Here is a 16,594-nt window from a genome sequence, read left to right on the forward strand (position 1 = left end):
AAAGTGATTTTGGTAAAAGTCAAGCAAATAAAAATATTAGCCTCAAGAAAAGAAAACTAAGATAAGTAAATGAAGGACTATATAAAAATGATCCTAATCAATTGTTTATTTTTACAAAGTTAAAGCAGAAAGACCTAGGCTTGAAGAACAACTTTAGGGACTAGGCTTTATTAGAAGGGAAAATTATCAGTGTTTAAGTGTTGTTAAATATTGGAATAAGTAGTTCAGAAAAGTTGTAGAATTTACTTGGAAGACAGTCAAGATTTTATTCCATCTGAAATTAAAGAATCCTTTAATAGAAAACGTATTTCTGATTCTACAGCTATAAAACACATGAAAAAGTCTGCTGAACTACATGATGCCAATGTATCACATTGTACATCATTATAAAAATGTACTTTTAAAAATTGACTAAATATAAACTTAAGCCTAAGAGTAGACATATATCTATTCTGGGTAAACTTAAAATATAAATGATTTTTAAATATTTAAATAGAATTATTTAAAAGTTACTGCTTCTGGACAATAAAACATAAAAGCCTCTTTGTTGGAGAAATGTGAAGTCATTAAAAATTGATCTTAGGTCTTGTCCACTTCTGATTTTTATTATTCTCTTAGTCCATCTTTACCATTTCTCAATAATAGCTGGCAGGGTTGTCTCTCCATAATATATTTTTCTCTGACTTAGATTATACCTTTGGGATTAAGTTTCCCATTTTTCTTTATGGGATATTTGGGGGCTTTTAATGTATATTAAGAAAATATCAAAGGCCAGATGCTCTTTTGCTTGATGGCATTTTCCATGATGAAGATTGGCCATGTGTGTGGGCAACAAATCACTGGGCCACTCATTCTCATACCCTTATTACTAGATGTGGTTGAAAAAAAGTCAAGGCTCAGATTTTATGAAACAGTTTATTAGCTACCATTTTTTATTTTGGATTAATTGCTATTCCAGAATATAGACTCAGATTGTCCTTATCAGTCTGAAACATGAAACACAAAATCTGTTTAGAGGAATTAAGTTTTATCACATAACTGGTTTTGATTCTGGAAAATCAGTCATGGAGGAGGATAAAACTCACTTATAAATTCTCATTTGGGCAAAATGATTTAGGAAAGAGTGCTGAATGGATACCTGATCTTATTAATGTCTAAAGTATGGCCGCTGTCAACATAGAAGAGGGTACTTTGATTGTTAAGATGTGGGTTTTATGTATATGAATATAAATGGTGTTAATAATAACTGAAATTGTTTCTCCAGTGAAATTTCTCAGTATATTACAAGACCAAATCAAACCAGATTTTCAGAAAAGCAAAGCCTTGTTAGTGATTTGGGGCACTAGAATGTTATGTGTTTGTTTGTTTGTTTGTTGAGGAGAAAGTATTCTCCCCCTTTTAAGAATTTATTGCATTTATTCCTGAATCAAAATCTTGCTAGAATAAATATAATAGCTTCTATTTAATCTATGTTTTTTGCATGCTTATATTGCCATAAATTTACACTATGTAAAAACTATTTAATTCTGCAATGTGAGCAATTTGGGCACATTTTTGATGACTCAGGCACCTCCTCAGATTCCCTCCTTAGACCCTCATTCTTTCAGTCTGCCTCAGTTGTCCCTGTAGATGACCAGTGATGCTTGGGCCCATATGGTCCCACTTCCTGTGGATGACCAGACACCTTCTTGGAATGCAAGGCCCTCCTGGTTGCCAAGGTGCAGACTGGCTTTTAGATCCCTACCACATCCAGATTTGGATAAAATACTATTTTACAGGGTGTAGGATCTGACCTTCTGCATAGCCATCCAAGGGTGTGCCCAGGATCCACATAATACAGGGAGAAAATACTCCAGGCAATAAATTTTAACCAAAAGGAAGCAAGAAATGGGAAGAAACAGGTCGATATATTCCTTCTCCTACCTCCATCCCTTCCTCCTACAGACTGCTTCATGCTTTCTCCAGTTTATTTGCAGCTTTTTTGCAAGTCAAGTGGTACACCTGCCCAGTGGTTCTCTGTGTCTCTGAGGCTCACTGTAGAGTAGTAGCCAGCATGATAACACATCCTCTCTTCTATTTTGCATCATCTCCTGCCTCACTTCCTTTTTACTTCACTCTCTGTGTCCTGGGCTCATGCCTCCCAAATAAAGCATGGATGCTTAATTTGGGCTTTGTTTTCTAGGGAATCCGGACTGAGACAATTGATGCTACTCTCCTGTGTCAGGGAGGCATAGCTCTCCACTGAAATGTGTGCAGGGCTCTCTCTTCAGGAGTCTAGAGTTGTCATTGGAAAGTATTGGGTTGGCCAAAAAGTTCATTCTGGTTTTTCCATAAGATGTTACAGGAAAACCCTAAAGAACTTTTTGGCCATCCCAATAGCTCACCAGCCAAAGGCTCCATTTTTTTCTATCCCCCTTTACACCAACCTGTGGCCACATTACCCATTCTCATCACTGGAATGTGAACAAGAACAATGTGAGACACCTCTGGGCTCACAGCTTTTAAAGAGCATGCAGATTTTCCTATGCTCTCTTAACGTTTCCTTCATCTGCCACTAGGGGATGACAGAACCAAAAGATGGGAGAAGCACAATGTAGCAGAAAGCTGACCAGGAATATCTGTTTTGGCCTATGGTATGAGTAAGAAATGAGGTTCTGAAGACATTTTGAATTGTATTTGGACAGCAGGTAGTGTTTCTTTACCTGAAAAATCTTGATATTATTGTTAAGAAAACTAAGACAAGGATTTTGAAGTATACTGTCATTAAGTGAGTTTGTGCATTTGAATCCAATTCTGATTCCAAAGTCTGTTCTCTTAACAACTATACTCAATTGCTTCATGTAATAATAATACCAATAATACCAATAATAAATATAACTAATATTTATTATCTTTGCTGTGTGTCAGGCTTGCTACATCAATTTTCTCACACAATCTCACAATAGCTCTATGAGGTAGGTACTCTTATTAACCCCATACTGCAGCTGAGACATCAAAGAATTGTAGCAACAAATAAAATGTGAACCTGGGATTCCTAACCCAGGTTGTGTGACTTAGAAGCCCCTATTTCTACCTAATATGGTATACTGCTTCCCAGAGCATTTCAATTTAGTAGTGACTTTTAAAGGAAGAATAAATACATATATTCAGTAAATTTAAAAATGCACCGTGGAGTAAAAGTCCGTTTTATCTTAGAGAAATGTAAGCTCTAAATCAGATGTATTACATTGACCAAAATGATAAACCACAGAGAGTCAAGCTTCATAATTAAAATACTTTTCTGAAGAGCCTAAGGTGAGGTTTATTGGACAGTAAGCTATTACCCATTTATAAGGCATCCTATCAATTTCATAGATTTTTGTGGTTATTAAAAATTATGTACGATACAGAATTTATTGTGGTTAATGGCCAAATCTTGAGAAAATTATAACCAGAGAACATGGCTTCATTTATATTAATATCGATCACTTGATTTCATTTTTTTCCTTACAAAGTTTGTGTTAATAAAACACTAGAATTCATTTTTCCTTTATTTCTTTGATCTCCACCTGTCATTCTCCAGGTTTTGGACTGTTTTTTCTTTTAATTTTTAAATGTATGTTGAGACCGTATGATAGTGCAATCTATGGCTGTACTAATAACCTGCCCTAATGTTAACCATGCTGACTTCACCAGAGCACTATTATTGTGAGAATTTAAAATGCCTTCGTTAGGCTAAGGTTGGTAGATCTATTGTTTGCACCTCCATTTTTATGATCTTTTTGATCTTTTTGAGCACCTCCATTTTTATGATCTTTTTGAACACTCACTTTACAAAGATAAAATCATTCCATATTCACTTTATACAGATTACTCAATAATTCATGAATAGCTTGCTGATTGAAACTATTTTCATCTTTTTTTACTAAATCACATCATTTTACTCCCATAAATAAGTCAATTTTTTTATTAAAGTCATGCTACAGTGAATGAACATTAAATATACTGCATTATTTAATTAATGCTTGTGCTCATTATTTGCACTGGAAGTAAACAATATTAAGAAAAAGTAAACAAATTATTTTAATGAAGTCTTTTATATTACTCTTTCTTTGCTTTCAAGGTTATGGCTGAATGAGTGGTCTAAAAAAGTTAATAGTTTATTAAATGCCTTGGAAGAGTTTTCTGTCATTAGAAGTAAAATTTGCCAGTGTTTGCCTCTGATTAGAAGTATTAGTACAACGTAAAGTAAAAAACATAAAAGTAGCCCCCAAAATCCCAGTTACATACACAATCAACATGTTGGCTCCATATAAAACATTCTGGCTTTAGAACTATACAGTTTGAGGGGAGAAATAGTCCGTAAAATGTTTATAATACTTCTGAATTTATGGCAAAAGTGACACTAAGTTTTCTGAGTACCATGAGATAAATATAAAAGGAAGTAAGGTCCACTTGGTCTGATTTTTGGTGGCTGTGGAGACAAGAAATTTCCTAATCAGAAATAGACTTTGCATGATGCATTTATCTCAGTAGGGTACCACACTGAACATATATTCTGGAATCACATGAAAACACCTCCAGGTTGCTACTGGTGCTCACTGATGTGCTGATACACCCATGTTTTGGGCACTGCATATTTTTTAGTTCTTCCTAGATGAATTACCCTGCTTGCTTTCTTTGCACTAGGACTTCTTTAGCAATGACCATGCTGCTAAAAGATCAGGTCATAGGAAAATATTAATATATATTCTGAGTAAGAAGATGCCCTGTGATTTACTAAATGCTTGGGACCATAATGATGACAGACTTAGCCGTTTTGCTATTATCTTTGTCAATAAGAGCACAGGCGTTATTACTCTCATCTATTTCCATATATTTTTAGAATAGGTTTTTCAGATAATTTAACAAGTCCTACCTTCATTTTTTTAACTGTAGGAAAAATATATCTTAACTCCCCAAACTGTCTCTGAAAACTCTGAATCTCTCTTAATTTGAGCATATGCAGTATAAACTATAAAGGGCTCCACAATGCCTACAGAAAGAAATCATCTCCTCCCACAATCCTGTTCAAGGTCTTTCATGAGCTGATTCCACACTGACTTTCTAACCAAGTTAGAGTGCTTGCTGTCCTACAACAATGTTCCTCAACTTTTTTTGAGGCAATCCCTCACTGGCAGTGCATCCAGACAACTTACAGAAGAAACACAAAATAGTCTGGATTGGGGCATATATACCCTAGGACTCAGGGAACCACCAAGAAACATTTTTAAGAGCAATGACTAGCACAGTATGTGGAGCAAGGCAAGCGATCGATAATATCTGGAAAATAAACAAATTAAGGGATTAATTTCCCACATTTTATCATTGCTTACTCCCTTCTTTCCATGTAAAGTGTATTCCCCCCCCCCATTTCTGAAATGAAATCCTACTCAGCCTTCAAAAACTTCCTCAAATGTCACTTCTTCTAATGGATATATTTAGAATCCTTTCCAGCTGGGAGCCATATCTCTCTTTTCTTAGTTACCATGAAACTAACCCATGTCTCTGTTCATGCCATTTTGGAGTAACTATCAATGTCTACCTTTTCACTACAATTACTTGATTTATGGACATGCTTTCTATTTGTTTCTAGACCCTCAAGTGAAAGATCTGAGTTTGTTTCATTTTTTGTGTCTTTCCTAATACCTAGCACAGTGGCTTAATATCGAGGACCCTAAGTGATATTTCCAGAATGAACTAATGGAGAAATACATAAGCTGACCATTACTTGCAACAACAATTTCCTTGGGAAAGAGCTACCTGTAGCTAAACCTATGGTTCCCCAGCATGTTTTCTTATATATCTTTATCATGTTAGTCATGTTCTATTATAATAAACCTACATATGATTCTGTTTCCCCTACCGGGCTATAAGCACCTTGACAGCAGGGATCATATATTATTCATCTGGATATCTCTACGGTTTAACAACACATTGTGTGACACCTGTTAGGAGTTGTTAATAGTTCATAAAATCAATAAATGAATGGGTTCTCTAAATTACACAGCTTCTTCCCCATGAGGCAATCCATCAATTTTGTTTTTTTTAACCAGGAGTGCATATTTGCCACATCCCATAGCTATAGTCCAGGGTCTACTCCATAACAAGCAGATGCTCTAAAATCACAAAGTATAGCCCATACACAGGAGAAAAGTTGCAAGTGAATTGCTGGAGCCAATTGAAATACTATGCTGGTACTGAAATAGGTTAAGTATACCTGAAAAATGAAAGGGGTATGATTCAAGGCCTCAGGATAAATCAAACTGACAACTCTTGTTTCTTTAGGACTTCTCTGCCACTAGATGAATCAAATAATACTGTAGCTGCTTTTGAGGCAAAAGTTTTTGCTCTTGGACTAAATGAGTTGAAGTTAGAAGAACCATCTCCTCTCTTGCCTTTTTCCTGTGATAGTACTGGTCTTTTTAAGACAAGCAACACCTGGGTCATACTGCTGTTCAGCATGTAGTTGTTAAAAGAAGAGCCACGAGAGATTATTCTAGGGTGAAGATGTCTGGAGAATACTGACACACCTTATTAAAGAGTTGCCCCTGGTAGCAAATCTCAGCCCATGGCATTCTTCTCAATCCTTTTATTTTATCCTATTTTCCAACCGAACTAAAAAATTCATTTCTCTTTTTAGCACACAGACCTTGCCCATTTTCAGTTTCATGCCATTGTTCATATTTTTTTACTCCACTGGAATTTTCCCTGCCCACAAATCTCCACATATTGAAATTATAACCATCCTTCAAGGCCTAATTCAAATCTTTCACAGATGTGAGCTGTCCCTCCTTTAAATGTTAAAAAAAAAAAACAACAAAAAAAACAAAACAAAAAAAACACTCTCCTATGTTTCTTATTTCATCTCATCCTATTTTTTGGCAGAGATGCTATAAAGCAAAGACTATATCTTGATTATATCTCTATGCCTTATATGTAGCCCTAACGAGCAAGCTGTTCATTGTAGGATTTCAATACATATTCTTATGAAGTCTTTTCCCACCAAGGCTTATATAAATAGCACTAACTTGATTAACCAAATGCATATTTAAATGAAAGTGAGGTAGATTGTAATGAGAAACTATGCTATTTGGATCAACTCTCCCACTGCAAACAATAAAAAATGCTGGATAAAATATTTCTTTTTAAAATTAACCTTAAAAGAATTGAAAGGCTGAAAAGATAGTGGGAACATCCAGGGTAAATATTTTTTGGAGGTGAGAATCTGAACCCACAGAGAAAAGCAGAATATCAAATCAAAATAACTGCACCTTTCCTGAGGGCATTATAAAAGGATAAAGGAGAACCAATATTCAACTTGTTCCCTTTCTCCAATCCCAAGGGATTATAAAGAAGACTGCCTTTGTAGATGAACAATGTTAAGAGAAGAAGGAGTGAACAATAATTCTGTCCCTGATAAAGTGTAGCACAGCTGTAGCCCTCCTTTTATGTACACATAACTCAAAAATTTTAAACTGTTAACTCAAATTGATCTAATCAATCACTGGAAGTGCTCCCAGACAATTTAGAAAAATACAAAACACTCTGGAGTAGGACACATTTATTCCAGGCCTCAGAGAACCTCCCATGATATTTCAATAACAATGATTAGCACACAGTCAAAGATAAGCAGACACACAAGGAAACAAAGCAACATGAGTGAGAACCAGTAGAAACAGCCTGATGTAGACTTCAGATGCTAGAATCACAAGACACAGAATATAAAAAAAACTATGCCTTCTAATTTTCACAAAACAAAAGAGAGTCTTTAACATTCAGGAAAAAAACCTACAACAAATGACATAGTAAATTTAAAAAAGAAACAAACTTCTAGAAATAAAAATTATAACAATTGAAATAAAAATAATGTTTATCACAAAGGGAGACTGAGTTAAATTAGAAGATAAATCAAGATAAGTTATTTGGAATGCAGTTCAGAAAGACAGAAAGAAAGAAGAATATAAAACATGTGGAGGATAGAGTGAGAAAATTTAACATAGGTTTAACTAGGGACTTAGAAGAAAATAAGAGAGAAAATGTAAAAGAAGCTACATTTGAGAAGATAATAGCTTGGAAATTTGTAAAATACATTAATGACAGTTATAATCAATTTCAAGAGGCCCAACAATCCAGGCAGGGAAAATAAAAAGATATTGACACCTGGATGCATCACAGTGAAACAGTGGAAACACAAAGGTAATGAGAAAATATTATGAGGGACCAAAGAACAGTGGTTAGATTAACAGGTAACTTCTTGATAACAATAATGGGTGACAGAAAACAGTGGAATGATATCTTTGATGTGCCAAAAGAGTATTACTGCCAACTCAAAATTCTATATCCAGAGAGAATATATATTTCCAAAATGATGGAGAAATAGAGACATTTGAAACAAGCAGATGCTGAGACAGATTGTCACGACAAGACCCTTACTACAGGAATTTCTCAGAATGTACTTCAAATAGAAGAAAAAATAATCCTAGAGGGAAGGTCTAAGATACAGGAATATATAAATAACAAGGAACATGGCAAATATTGGGCAAATAAAAATCAATATTGATTCTATAAAAGGGAATAAATAATGTCTAGTGGTGTTAAAAAAGAATTAAAATACAGACAGAAATAGCATATACATTGGGAAGGTGATAAGTGAATTAAAACTATTCTAAAGTAATATTTGAATAGCTTTAGTCTTCAATAAGTTATAATTCTAGGCAAGTCACTAACAGAACACCAAGTGTATCACTCCTAAAACAGTGAAGAAAAATATGAAATGATTAAAACAAGATGAAAGGAAGGAAAAAGCAGGACATATTGATATTTAGAGAAAGAAGCAAGAAACAAAAGAAACACATGCTGTGATTCCATTTTATAAATTCAAAAGCAGACAAAGTATACTATATTTTTAAGGTCTACAGATATAGGTGGGAAAATAATAAAGGGTGATAAAATAATGACTAAAATGCCATTTAAGTCTGTGGCAAGGGAAGAGGCTGTGATGACATACAGACAATAGGCAGGGGTGGGGCTTCTGGAGGGCTGGCAGGGTGTGCATCTTGCCCTGGGTGGTGGTTATGTAGAAGTTTGATTATAACTGCTAAAATATACATACATGTTTTATACATTTTACTAAAAATGGTTTCTGCGTTATTTTCCAGTGACAATATTTCAAAATTTTAAAGTGAGTTACAAATCAGAATACAGAATAAGAACACTGTCCTTTCCTTTATAATCCAGAAAATCCGGAACTAAGGACACCAGTGGTTTTCCAATGCTCCTTTTCACAGGAGGGCCAGCTAGTCTGGACCAAACTTTCTCTGGTCTGAGGTGAAGTGAACAAAACAGAGACAATGTATGTAGATGTAGGAGGGAGATGGTTTCCTCTCTTGGTAAAGACTGTCTTTAATTTTGAGGTTTTATCCCACCTAGATTTAGGACTGGGGTATTATACAATGTCCTTTCTGTTAGAAAGTGACAGTAGTAGTAGGCAGTACTTTATTCTTTAATGTCATTAAAAAAGAAAAACAGAATAGGTCAGTCCTCCTTTTCCTTGAATAGGTCACTGAGGACCCAGAGCCTATGATCTCTGATTTACACACACCAGCAAAGTGACTGTGTTTCTTTTCAGGGGGAGGCTGCTTTTGATAAAAATGTGACTTGGTTATGAACTGAAAGAATTTCAGTGAGAAAGAAATATAGCCAAACGTGGAATGTGGGATCAGGCATAACACTGTGTGACATTCTGTATTAAATGTGAAAGCAGTAAGGTTAAGAGACAATGGAGGAAGGTGAGGGCCCCAGGAAAATATATATGGATAAGCAGGATATTACATCTAGAACCCCAAATGGAGAAATGGCTTCATTTTCAGAATTATTCAGTGCTCAGATACAATATTTTATGCTGCCTATGGATACATATTTCTTTTTTTGGAGACAGTACACACTGGTATTCCTTGAATTAATATACCTTTTCTTCTACACACGTGTGAATCAATTCAAGTGCAAAACTAAGATAGTATAATGATAAGTTATAATTATATTATACCCTATATTATGTACTATAGAATACAGTATATTTATATTTTAATGGAGTATATTAGAATATAATAATTATTTTATGGCTACTATGCATATTTTTATTTTATTAACTAATTTTATTCCTTACTAATTCTCTTGGCAAATATTACTATCTCCACTTTACAGGTGAGGATTCTGAAGCTCAAAGGAGTTGAATAAGTTTGTCAGCTCCTAAGTGGTAAAACTAGAATAAAGCTCCCTATGGTTGAACTTCAAAGCCCTTCTCCTAGCTACTCTGCTGCTTTGTCTCACCACTGCATTAACATTCAAAGATCATTCCTGTACAGATTAAAATGCCATTTACTCTTTTAAGCCACATTTTGCACTCACTTAGGCAGCTTCTACAGACTCCCTTGGAGAAAAGGACAGACTTTCCCAAAAGTACAATGAACAGTAATACCAGGACATGTGTAAGGGGGCACAAGAGAAATTCAGAAACTTGAGCATAAATCTCTTTCAAAATAAAACCACAGTATCTTTCATCAAGGCCTGGTAATCATCATATCATTTCTCTGAGACTGGAACTGGTAAATGTGGGCTATCCCACCAGGCCTTTAATATTTGGTTAGAAATGTATCCAAGAACTTGACTAGCAAGACAATTCATGCAGTACAAACAGGAATCTGCAATTCTTTCCCCTATTACCACAAAACACAGTTAGTTCCTGCCCAGAATTTGCTTTGAAGACAATGAGTGTCTGGGAGAAACCATAAGAGCACTGAAAATGGGACTAGAAGTAATAAATAGGGACTGCCAAAAAAAAAAAAAAAAAAAAAGGGGTTAACAAATTTCCTCTAAAAGTAAAATCTATTGTCAATTTACAACAGTTCTGAAGCTTGAACTAGAGGCATGCAATTAGTGAGCTGACTTGCAAAGTTTGCCTACAGTAAGGGGGAGTTTTCTTCCACCTGTACAAAATTAAGCACCTGATAACTATCTCCTGGTATGAGGAGACTAAAATAATAAAATAAAAATAAACCAAATGCTTTAACTTGGAATCTAATCTCTCCCATTATCCCAGCACATTCACATAAACTCTGCTCCAATGGAATTCTTCTCACCCAGCAGGATGAAGATCATCTTCTCAGCAGCCAAATTCAGCAAGGCAAGTGACTTTCCTCCCTTCCTGATTTCCCCTTTAGAACTCATTCAAAGGGAAGACAAAGGACCCGTGGGTGGATGGGAGTTGTTTTGTACCTAGCCTTTAGGGGTACCTTATTTTTCTTAAAAAGGTTATCTCAACATTACTGTAGCCAAAAAATAAAAACAAAACAAAACCCTAAAAGAAATTTCTGAGGCAGTTTAAATTAAAAATACAAAGGACTGAGATATATTTTTAATTTATTCATAATTAGTTTACAGATTGGACTGCACCGAGACTCCAAAATCAGCAAGCTACTTGGGGATAAAGGCTATTGCAATTATCAGGAGCAAGCCAAATGCTACCTTTTGTTCTTACTAAAATCTTCTCCTTTAAAAAAAAAAAAATCTCCTAGCAAATGATTTTCTATTTCCTATTTAAAGAGGATTACATAGCAAACACGACTAGTGGCTGGAAAGCAAAGAACCTTCCATCGTTTTATTACCTGCCAAATACAAATTAGTTCATTGTGGTTAATTCCTGCCAGGAGACCCCTTTTCCCTGCTGCCTATCAGGCCGTTGGGGTATGGCAGGTTGGTTCCTGCCCAGAGTCCTTCCTACTCAGGAGGCTGTCAGATATGCTGCTTGCCCACTGTCTCCAACATCGTGTGACAGCTCTGGTGTTCGGGCAGCAAGGTTTTGAGCTTGAATTGCCCCAGTAACTAGCTCAGAATTGCTCCTACTATCACTGTCAAATCTCTGTGGGCATATATGAGGCCCTCCTCCAGGTACAAATCAAGAAGCCCTACAAATTTCACTTTGTAATAACTATTGGATACAGAAATTGTATTAGTTCCATTAGATGGAGTCATAGAACTGTTCAGAAAGGTTAGCTGGATGTAGTGAATGTCACAGTTAGACTAAGATAAAAAAATCACTGTTAACTTAGAGTGTTTCCTCATTGGTAACACCCTATATTAAGATGCCATTTATAAACAGTTTATTATTATTTATTAATGTGTGAAGCACTTTATAGCATGCTAGATAACAACTTAAATTCATGTATTAAAGATGCACATACATGGTTTAATACGATTTACGCCTTATGATATTCTTTAAAACAGCTTTCCATAGTCTCATCCGTTAAGTATTTATTACTAATGCATTTTATAACATACTTTATACTACATTATTTGAGCAAGTAGCTGCATTTAGTGATCGTTTCATAAATAAGAATAAAGCATTTATAAATGGCACCTTAAAGTGTTACCTTCCCATTACTAGAGAGCTGCTTGCCATTCATCTCATTTTGTGATTATTCTCCAAATGCACCACTTAATAAAACAAACACTAAGTTCTATTTTCCCTTCCTCTGATTAAAAGTTTATTGAGTCATTTTCCTCCATCTGCTTTCAGATGTTGATAGCTTGGAGGCTTTAGTGTGATTTCTGTTGAAACCAAACTTTTAATTCAACAATATTTCTGTAAACATGATAATAGTAGAAACAGAGAACTACCCACCATATTAGACAGAGCCTGCTGCTTGGATTCTTTGTAAAATTCAATTTTTCGACTAGAAAGAACAATCCAGGAAGTAGACCAGTTTTTCCTTAGGAGAGAAAAAAGCAAAAAAGCACTATCACTTGAAGAAATCATTCACAGGTATTGTATGAGCAACATTTGGAATAAGTAGAGACTATATTTTTAACCAGAATTCCTAAAAATCTTTTCTTTACTAAAATCTACAGGTGGTATGGAATTTAGATTAAAAAAATAATAATAAAAAAATAATAAAAATATTCTGTAATTTTTATATATCATGGCATTTATAGTAAAAGTTTCATTTGTAGATCTTCCCCAAATCTTTTTCAGCTATCAAAAATCCAACCTCGTGTATCCATGTCTTCCACTCCATAAAAAGTCCTTGTTTCTGCAGCAAACCAAAAACAGCAAAGTAAAAATAGAAATCAGAACCTTGTCCTTCATTGTTATATCTCTTCATTGGTTTAGTATACATCAGAGTCTGCAAAACTAATCAACTAATTTGCCTGCCTAGTTCACAATATTTTTCAATGTTGAAACTCAATGCAAATAAAGGGAGTCAAATGCTTTTTACTTTTTTGCCAATCAAATTGGCAAGAATTAGAAGGAATAATACCGAGGTTTACTGAGAGTACGGAGAAATGGATTCTCCCATACAGTTTTGGTGGGAGTGGAAACAACTTTTCAGGAGTGAATTTGGCAATATGTTTTTAAAAAATATTTTAAAATGTGTATATCTTTTGATTGAACAAGCCCATTACTATGAAGTTAAATTTATCCTAAAGAAATCATCTCATAAGTTAAGGCTCTGTACATAAGAATGAAGTGCACCATTTCTTAATTCTGCATCTAAAATATCAAAAAATGAGATGGGTTATGTAAATTGCATATAATGGAGTCATACAATGGACTAATGAACCCTGTGCTTAGCAGAATCCTGATATGGGAAGATTTTAATGCAGACCATAATATAATATGTAGTTCATAAGACCATGCTTTGCTATTTACCTATGATTGTCCTCACTCATCCCAGCCCCTTCTGATTATCAATTCCCATTCATCGAAGTTCAAATATTATGTCCTCAAATATGTCTTCCATGACTTCCTCACATAGAACTTAGGATAAATTAAAAAAAATTTTTTTTGTAAATTTCACTTCTCTCTCTCCCCCATTAAATAAAAAGCCCCAAATCGACAGAAAACATTTCGTCCTTACAGAGATACCCCCAGTGACAAGCAACAGTGCCTTGGACAGAGTAGGCAATAAATATGTATTTGTTGAGTCAATGATTAAACTTAGGCATGGGGGTAAAAAATAAAAAGCTAGATATAACAATAGTTAAATCAGAGAGTGAAACCATAGCTTTTGATTTTCCTTTTCATTGAACATGTATTACTTCAATACGCATATGTGTATATATTTGTGTCATAAAGAAAGACAAATGTTTTAGATGGTAAAAGATTAAGGAGATTAGTATACATAAGTTTCTATTACATCATATTGCTGCAGTTTGCTTTGGTTTAACACTCAGTTCAGAATAGCTGAATTCATTTTACAAAAGTGATTTTTTTAAAAAGTTTACAAAAAGACTACTCTGATCCATAGAAAACTACACAAAGATACATTTTAAATGACCATTTAAGATCTTTGTGTAATTTAGTTCCACTTGCCTCATAGTCTCTAGGGGCTTGATTTAAAGGACAGCTGTGATTCAGTAAAGTTAATATTTACAAGATTAGGCTGCTCTTACATGCCTGAAGCTTTCCTAATGATACATCACTGTGTTAAAAAGAAAAAAACTGGATAAACAGAAACAAAACAAACACAATGTGTATTTTCCAACATGCAAATATGAACACTATGTTCTTGGACCCACTTGTCTTCAAATAGTCACTTTTTCAATCAAATGATGAAAAAGATGGAGGAAAAATGAAAACCACATAGACCCTTTTCTTCCCTTGCCTTAGTTCCCATTTCTCGTTTTAGGTAACAGTAGCAGCAAGATGAATTGCAACACCTGTAGCTTTCTTCTTATGCAGGTCATAATATTAGATGGCCCAAGATAGAGTAAACATTGGCGGGACTGCTGTTCTAGACTGGGCATCTTTTTTATCTCCACCCCTTACTTTGACCATATGTAACCAAGGAGAATGGGACACCCCCAGGCATGACAGAACCTATATTTAACCTGCCTGTTGTATTTCCCACTATATTTTTCATCTCCTGGCAAGAGATACTCTATACCTTATTTGCTTCCTGTCTATAGCAAGCCCTGGGTGAATGGTTCTGATTTGATCTTTTTCAGATGTTGATCGTTTATAGAATGTGTTGGCATTACTCTTCCCTTTCTTAAACTTGGAACTGGAACTGGTTAGAACTGAAGTTGCATGAAATTCGATTACCTCATGGTTCACAGTTAGAACTTTGAACTGCTGTGAAATGTTCCCTCTTAGGTGAATCTGATGAACAAGCTGAACAGGGTAAGAACTGCAGGTATTGGAACCTTAGTAATATGAATTGTTCTGGCACTTTACATACAGTAAATTTCTTTTTGATCTTATAAACTACAAACAATGTCTTTATGAATACAAGTAAAGATTTTTCCAATTTAAGATAATTTCATTTCAAAAAGAAAAATAGAATGCTGTTTTTCAACGTTTTAGAGGCTCCATTTTTAATTCAGTTTTTCATGATCTCTTTTAAAATAATAATTAGCATAAATTATTTTGAGTACCTAGTATAAGTTTGCTTGTCTACTGGAGATTTAGCTTTGCAAAAAAAGTGAAGGTACTAATCTGTCCATTTACTAATATGGAAAACAAAGTTCAGAGTGTTTAGGTAACTTACTTAAGGCCATACACTTAGAGTCAAACTCAGTTTCTCCGATTCTGAAACCTAAAATCTGTTCACTAATTTATGTTATGGGTTTTTTTTTAAAGATTAAAGAGTATAGGCATACATCATTTTATTGTGCTTCACAGATATTGTGTTTTTTTACAAACTGAACCTTGCTTTCAAGTCTACTGGTGCAATTTTTCCAACAGCGTTTGTTCACTTCATGTCTCTGTGTCATATATTGGTAATTCTCGCAGTATTTAAAACGTTTACATTATTATTATATTTGTTATGGTGATCTGTGATCAGTGATCTTTGATGTCACTATTGTAATTGTTTTGGGGCGCCGTGAACCATGCCCATATAAGACAGCTAGCTTAATCCATAAGTGTTATGTGTGTTCTGACTGCTCCAACGACTGGCCTTTCCCCATCTCTCTTCCTCTCCTCAGGCCTCCCTATTCCCTGAGACAGAGCAATATTGAAATTAGGCCAATTAGTAGCTCTACAATGGCCTCTAGGTGTTCAAGTGAAAGGAAGAGTTGCATCTCTCTCACTTTAAATTGAAAGCTAGTCATGATTAAGTTTAGCGAGGAAGGCAGGTCAAAAACCAAAACAGGCTGACAGCTAGGCCTCTTGTGCCAAGCAGTTAGCCAGTGAATGCAAAGGAAAAGTTCTCGAAGGAAATTAAAAGTGCTACTCCAAATCCAACAGCACATTAAAAGGATCATACACCATGATCAAGTGGGGTTTATTCCAGGAATGCAAGGATTCTTCAATATACGCAAATCTATCAATGTGATAAACCATATTAACAAATTGAAGGAGAAAAACCATATGATTATCTCAATAGATGCAGAGAAAGCTTTCGACAAAATTCAACACCCATTTATGATAAAAACCCTGCAGAAAGTAGGCATAGAGGGAACTTTCCTCAACATAATAAAGGCCATATATGACAAGCCCACAGCAAACATCATCCTCAATGGTGAAAACTGAAAGCATTTCCACTAAGATCAGGAACAAGACAAGGTTGCC

General features: G+C 34.9%; 1 protein-coding gene across 1 annotated transcript in view; it reads right to left on the reverse strand.

Annotated features, from left to right (window-relative positions):
- The window catches only part of ARHGAP15 (Rho GTPase activating protein 15), a 604,198-nt gene that overhangs the window by 499,628 nt on the left and 87,976 nt on the right, over window positions 1-16,594 (reverse strand). Inside the window, exons 4-5 of the mRNA XM_029224609.1 lie at window positions 14,967-15,193; window positions 12,701-12,788 (exon numbers count right to left, since the gene is read on the reverse strand). Of these exons, the coding sequence (XP_029080442.1) occupies window positions 12,701-12,788; window positions 14,967-15,193 (315 nt within the window). The remainder of the gene's footprint in view (window positions 1-12,700; window positions 12,789-14,966; window positions 15,194-16,594) is intronic.

The sequence above is a fragment of the Monodon monoceros genome, unplaced genomic scaffold (assembly GCF_005190385.1).
Source record: "Monodon monoceros isolate NGI ecotype Baffin Bay Population unplaced genomic scaffold, NGI_Narwhal_1 Super_Scaffold_16, whole genome shotgun sequence".
NCBI classification, from domain to species: domain Eukaryota; kingdom Metazoa; phylum Chordata; class Mammalia; order Artiodactyla; family Monodontidae; genus Monodon; species Monodon monoceros.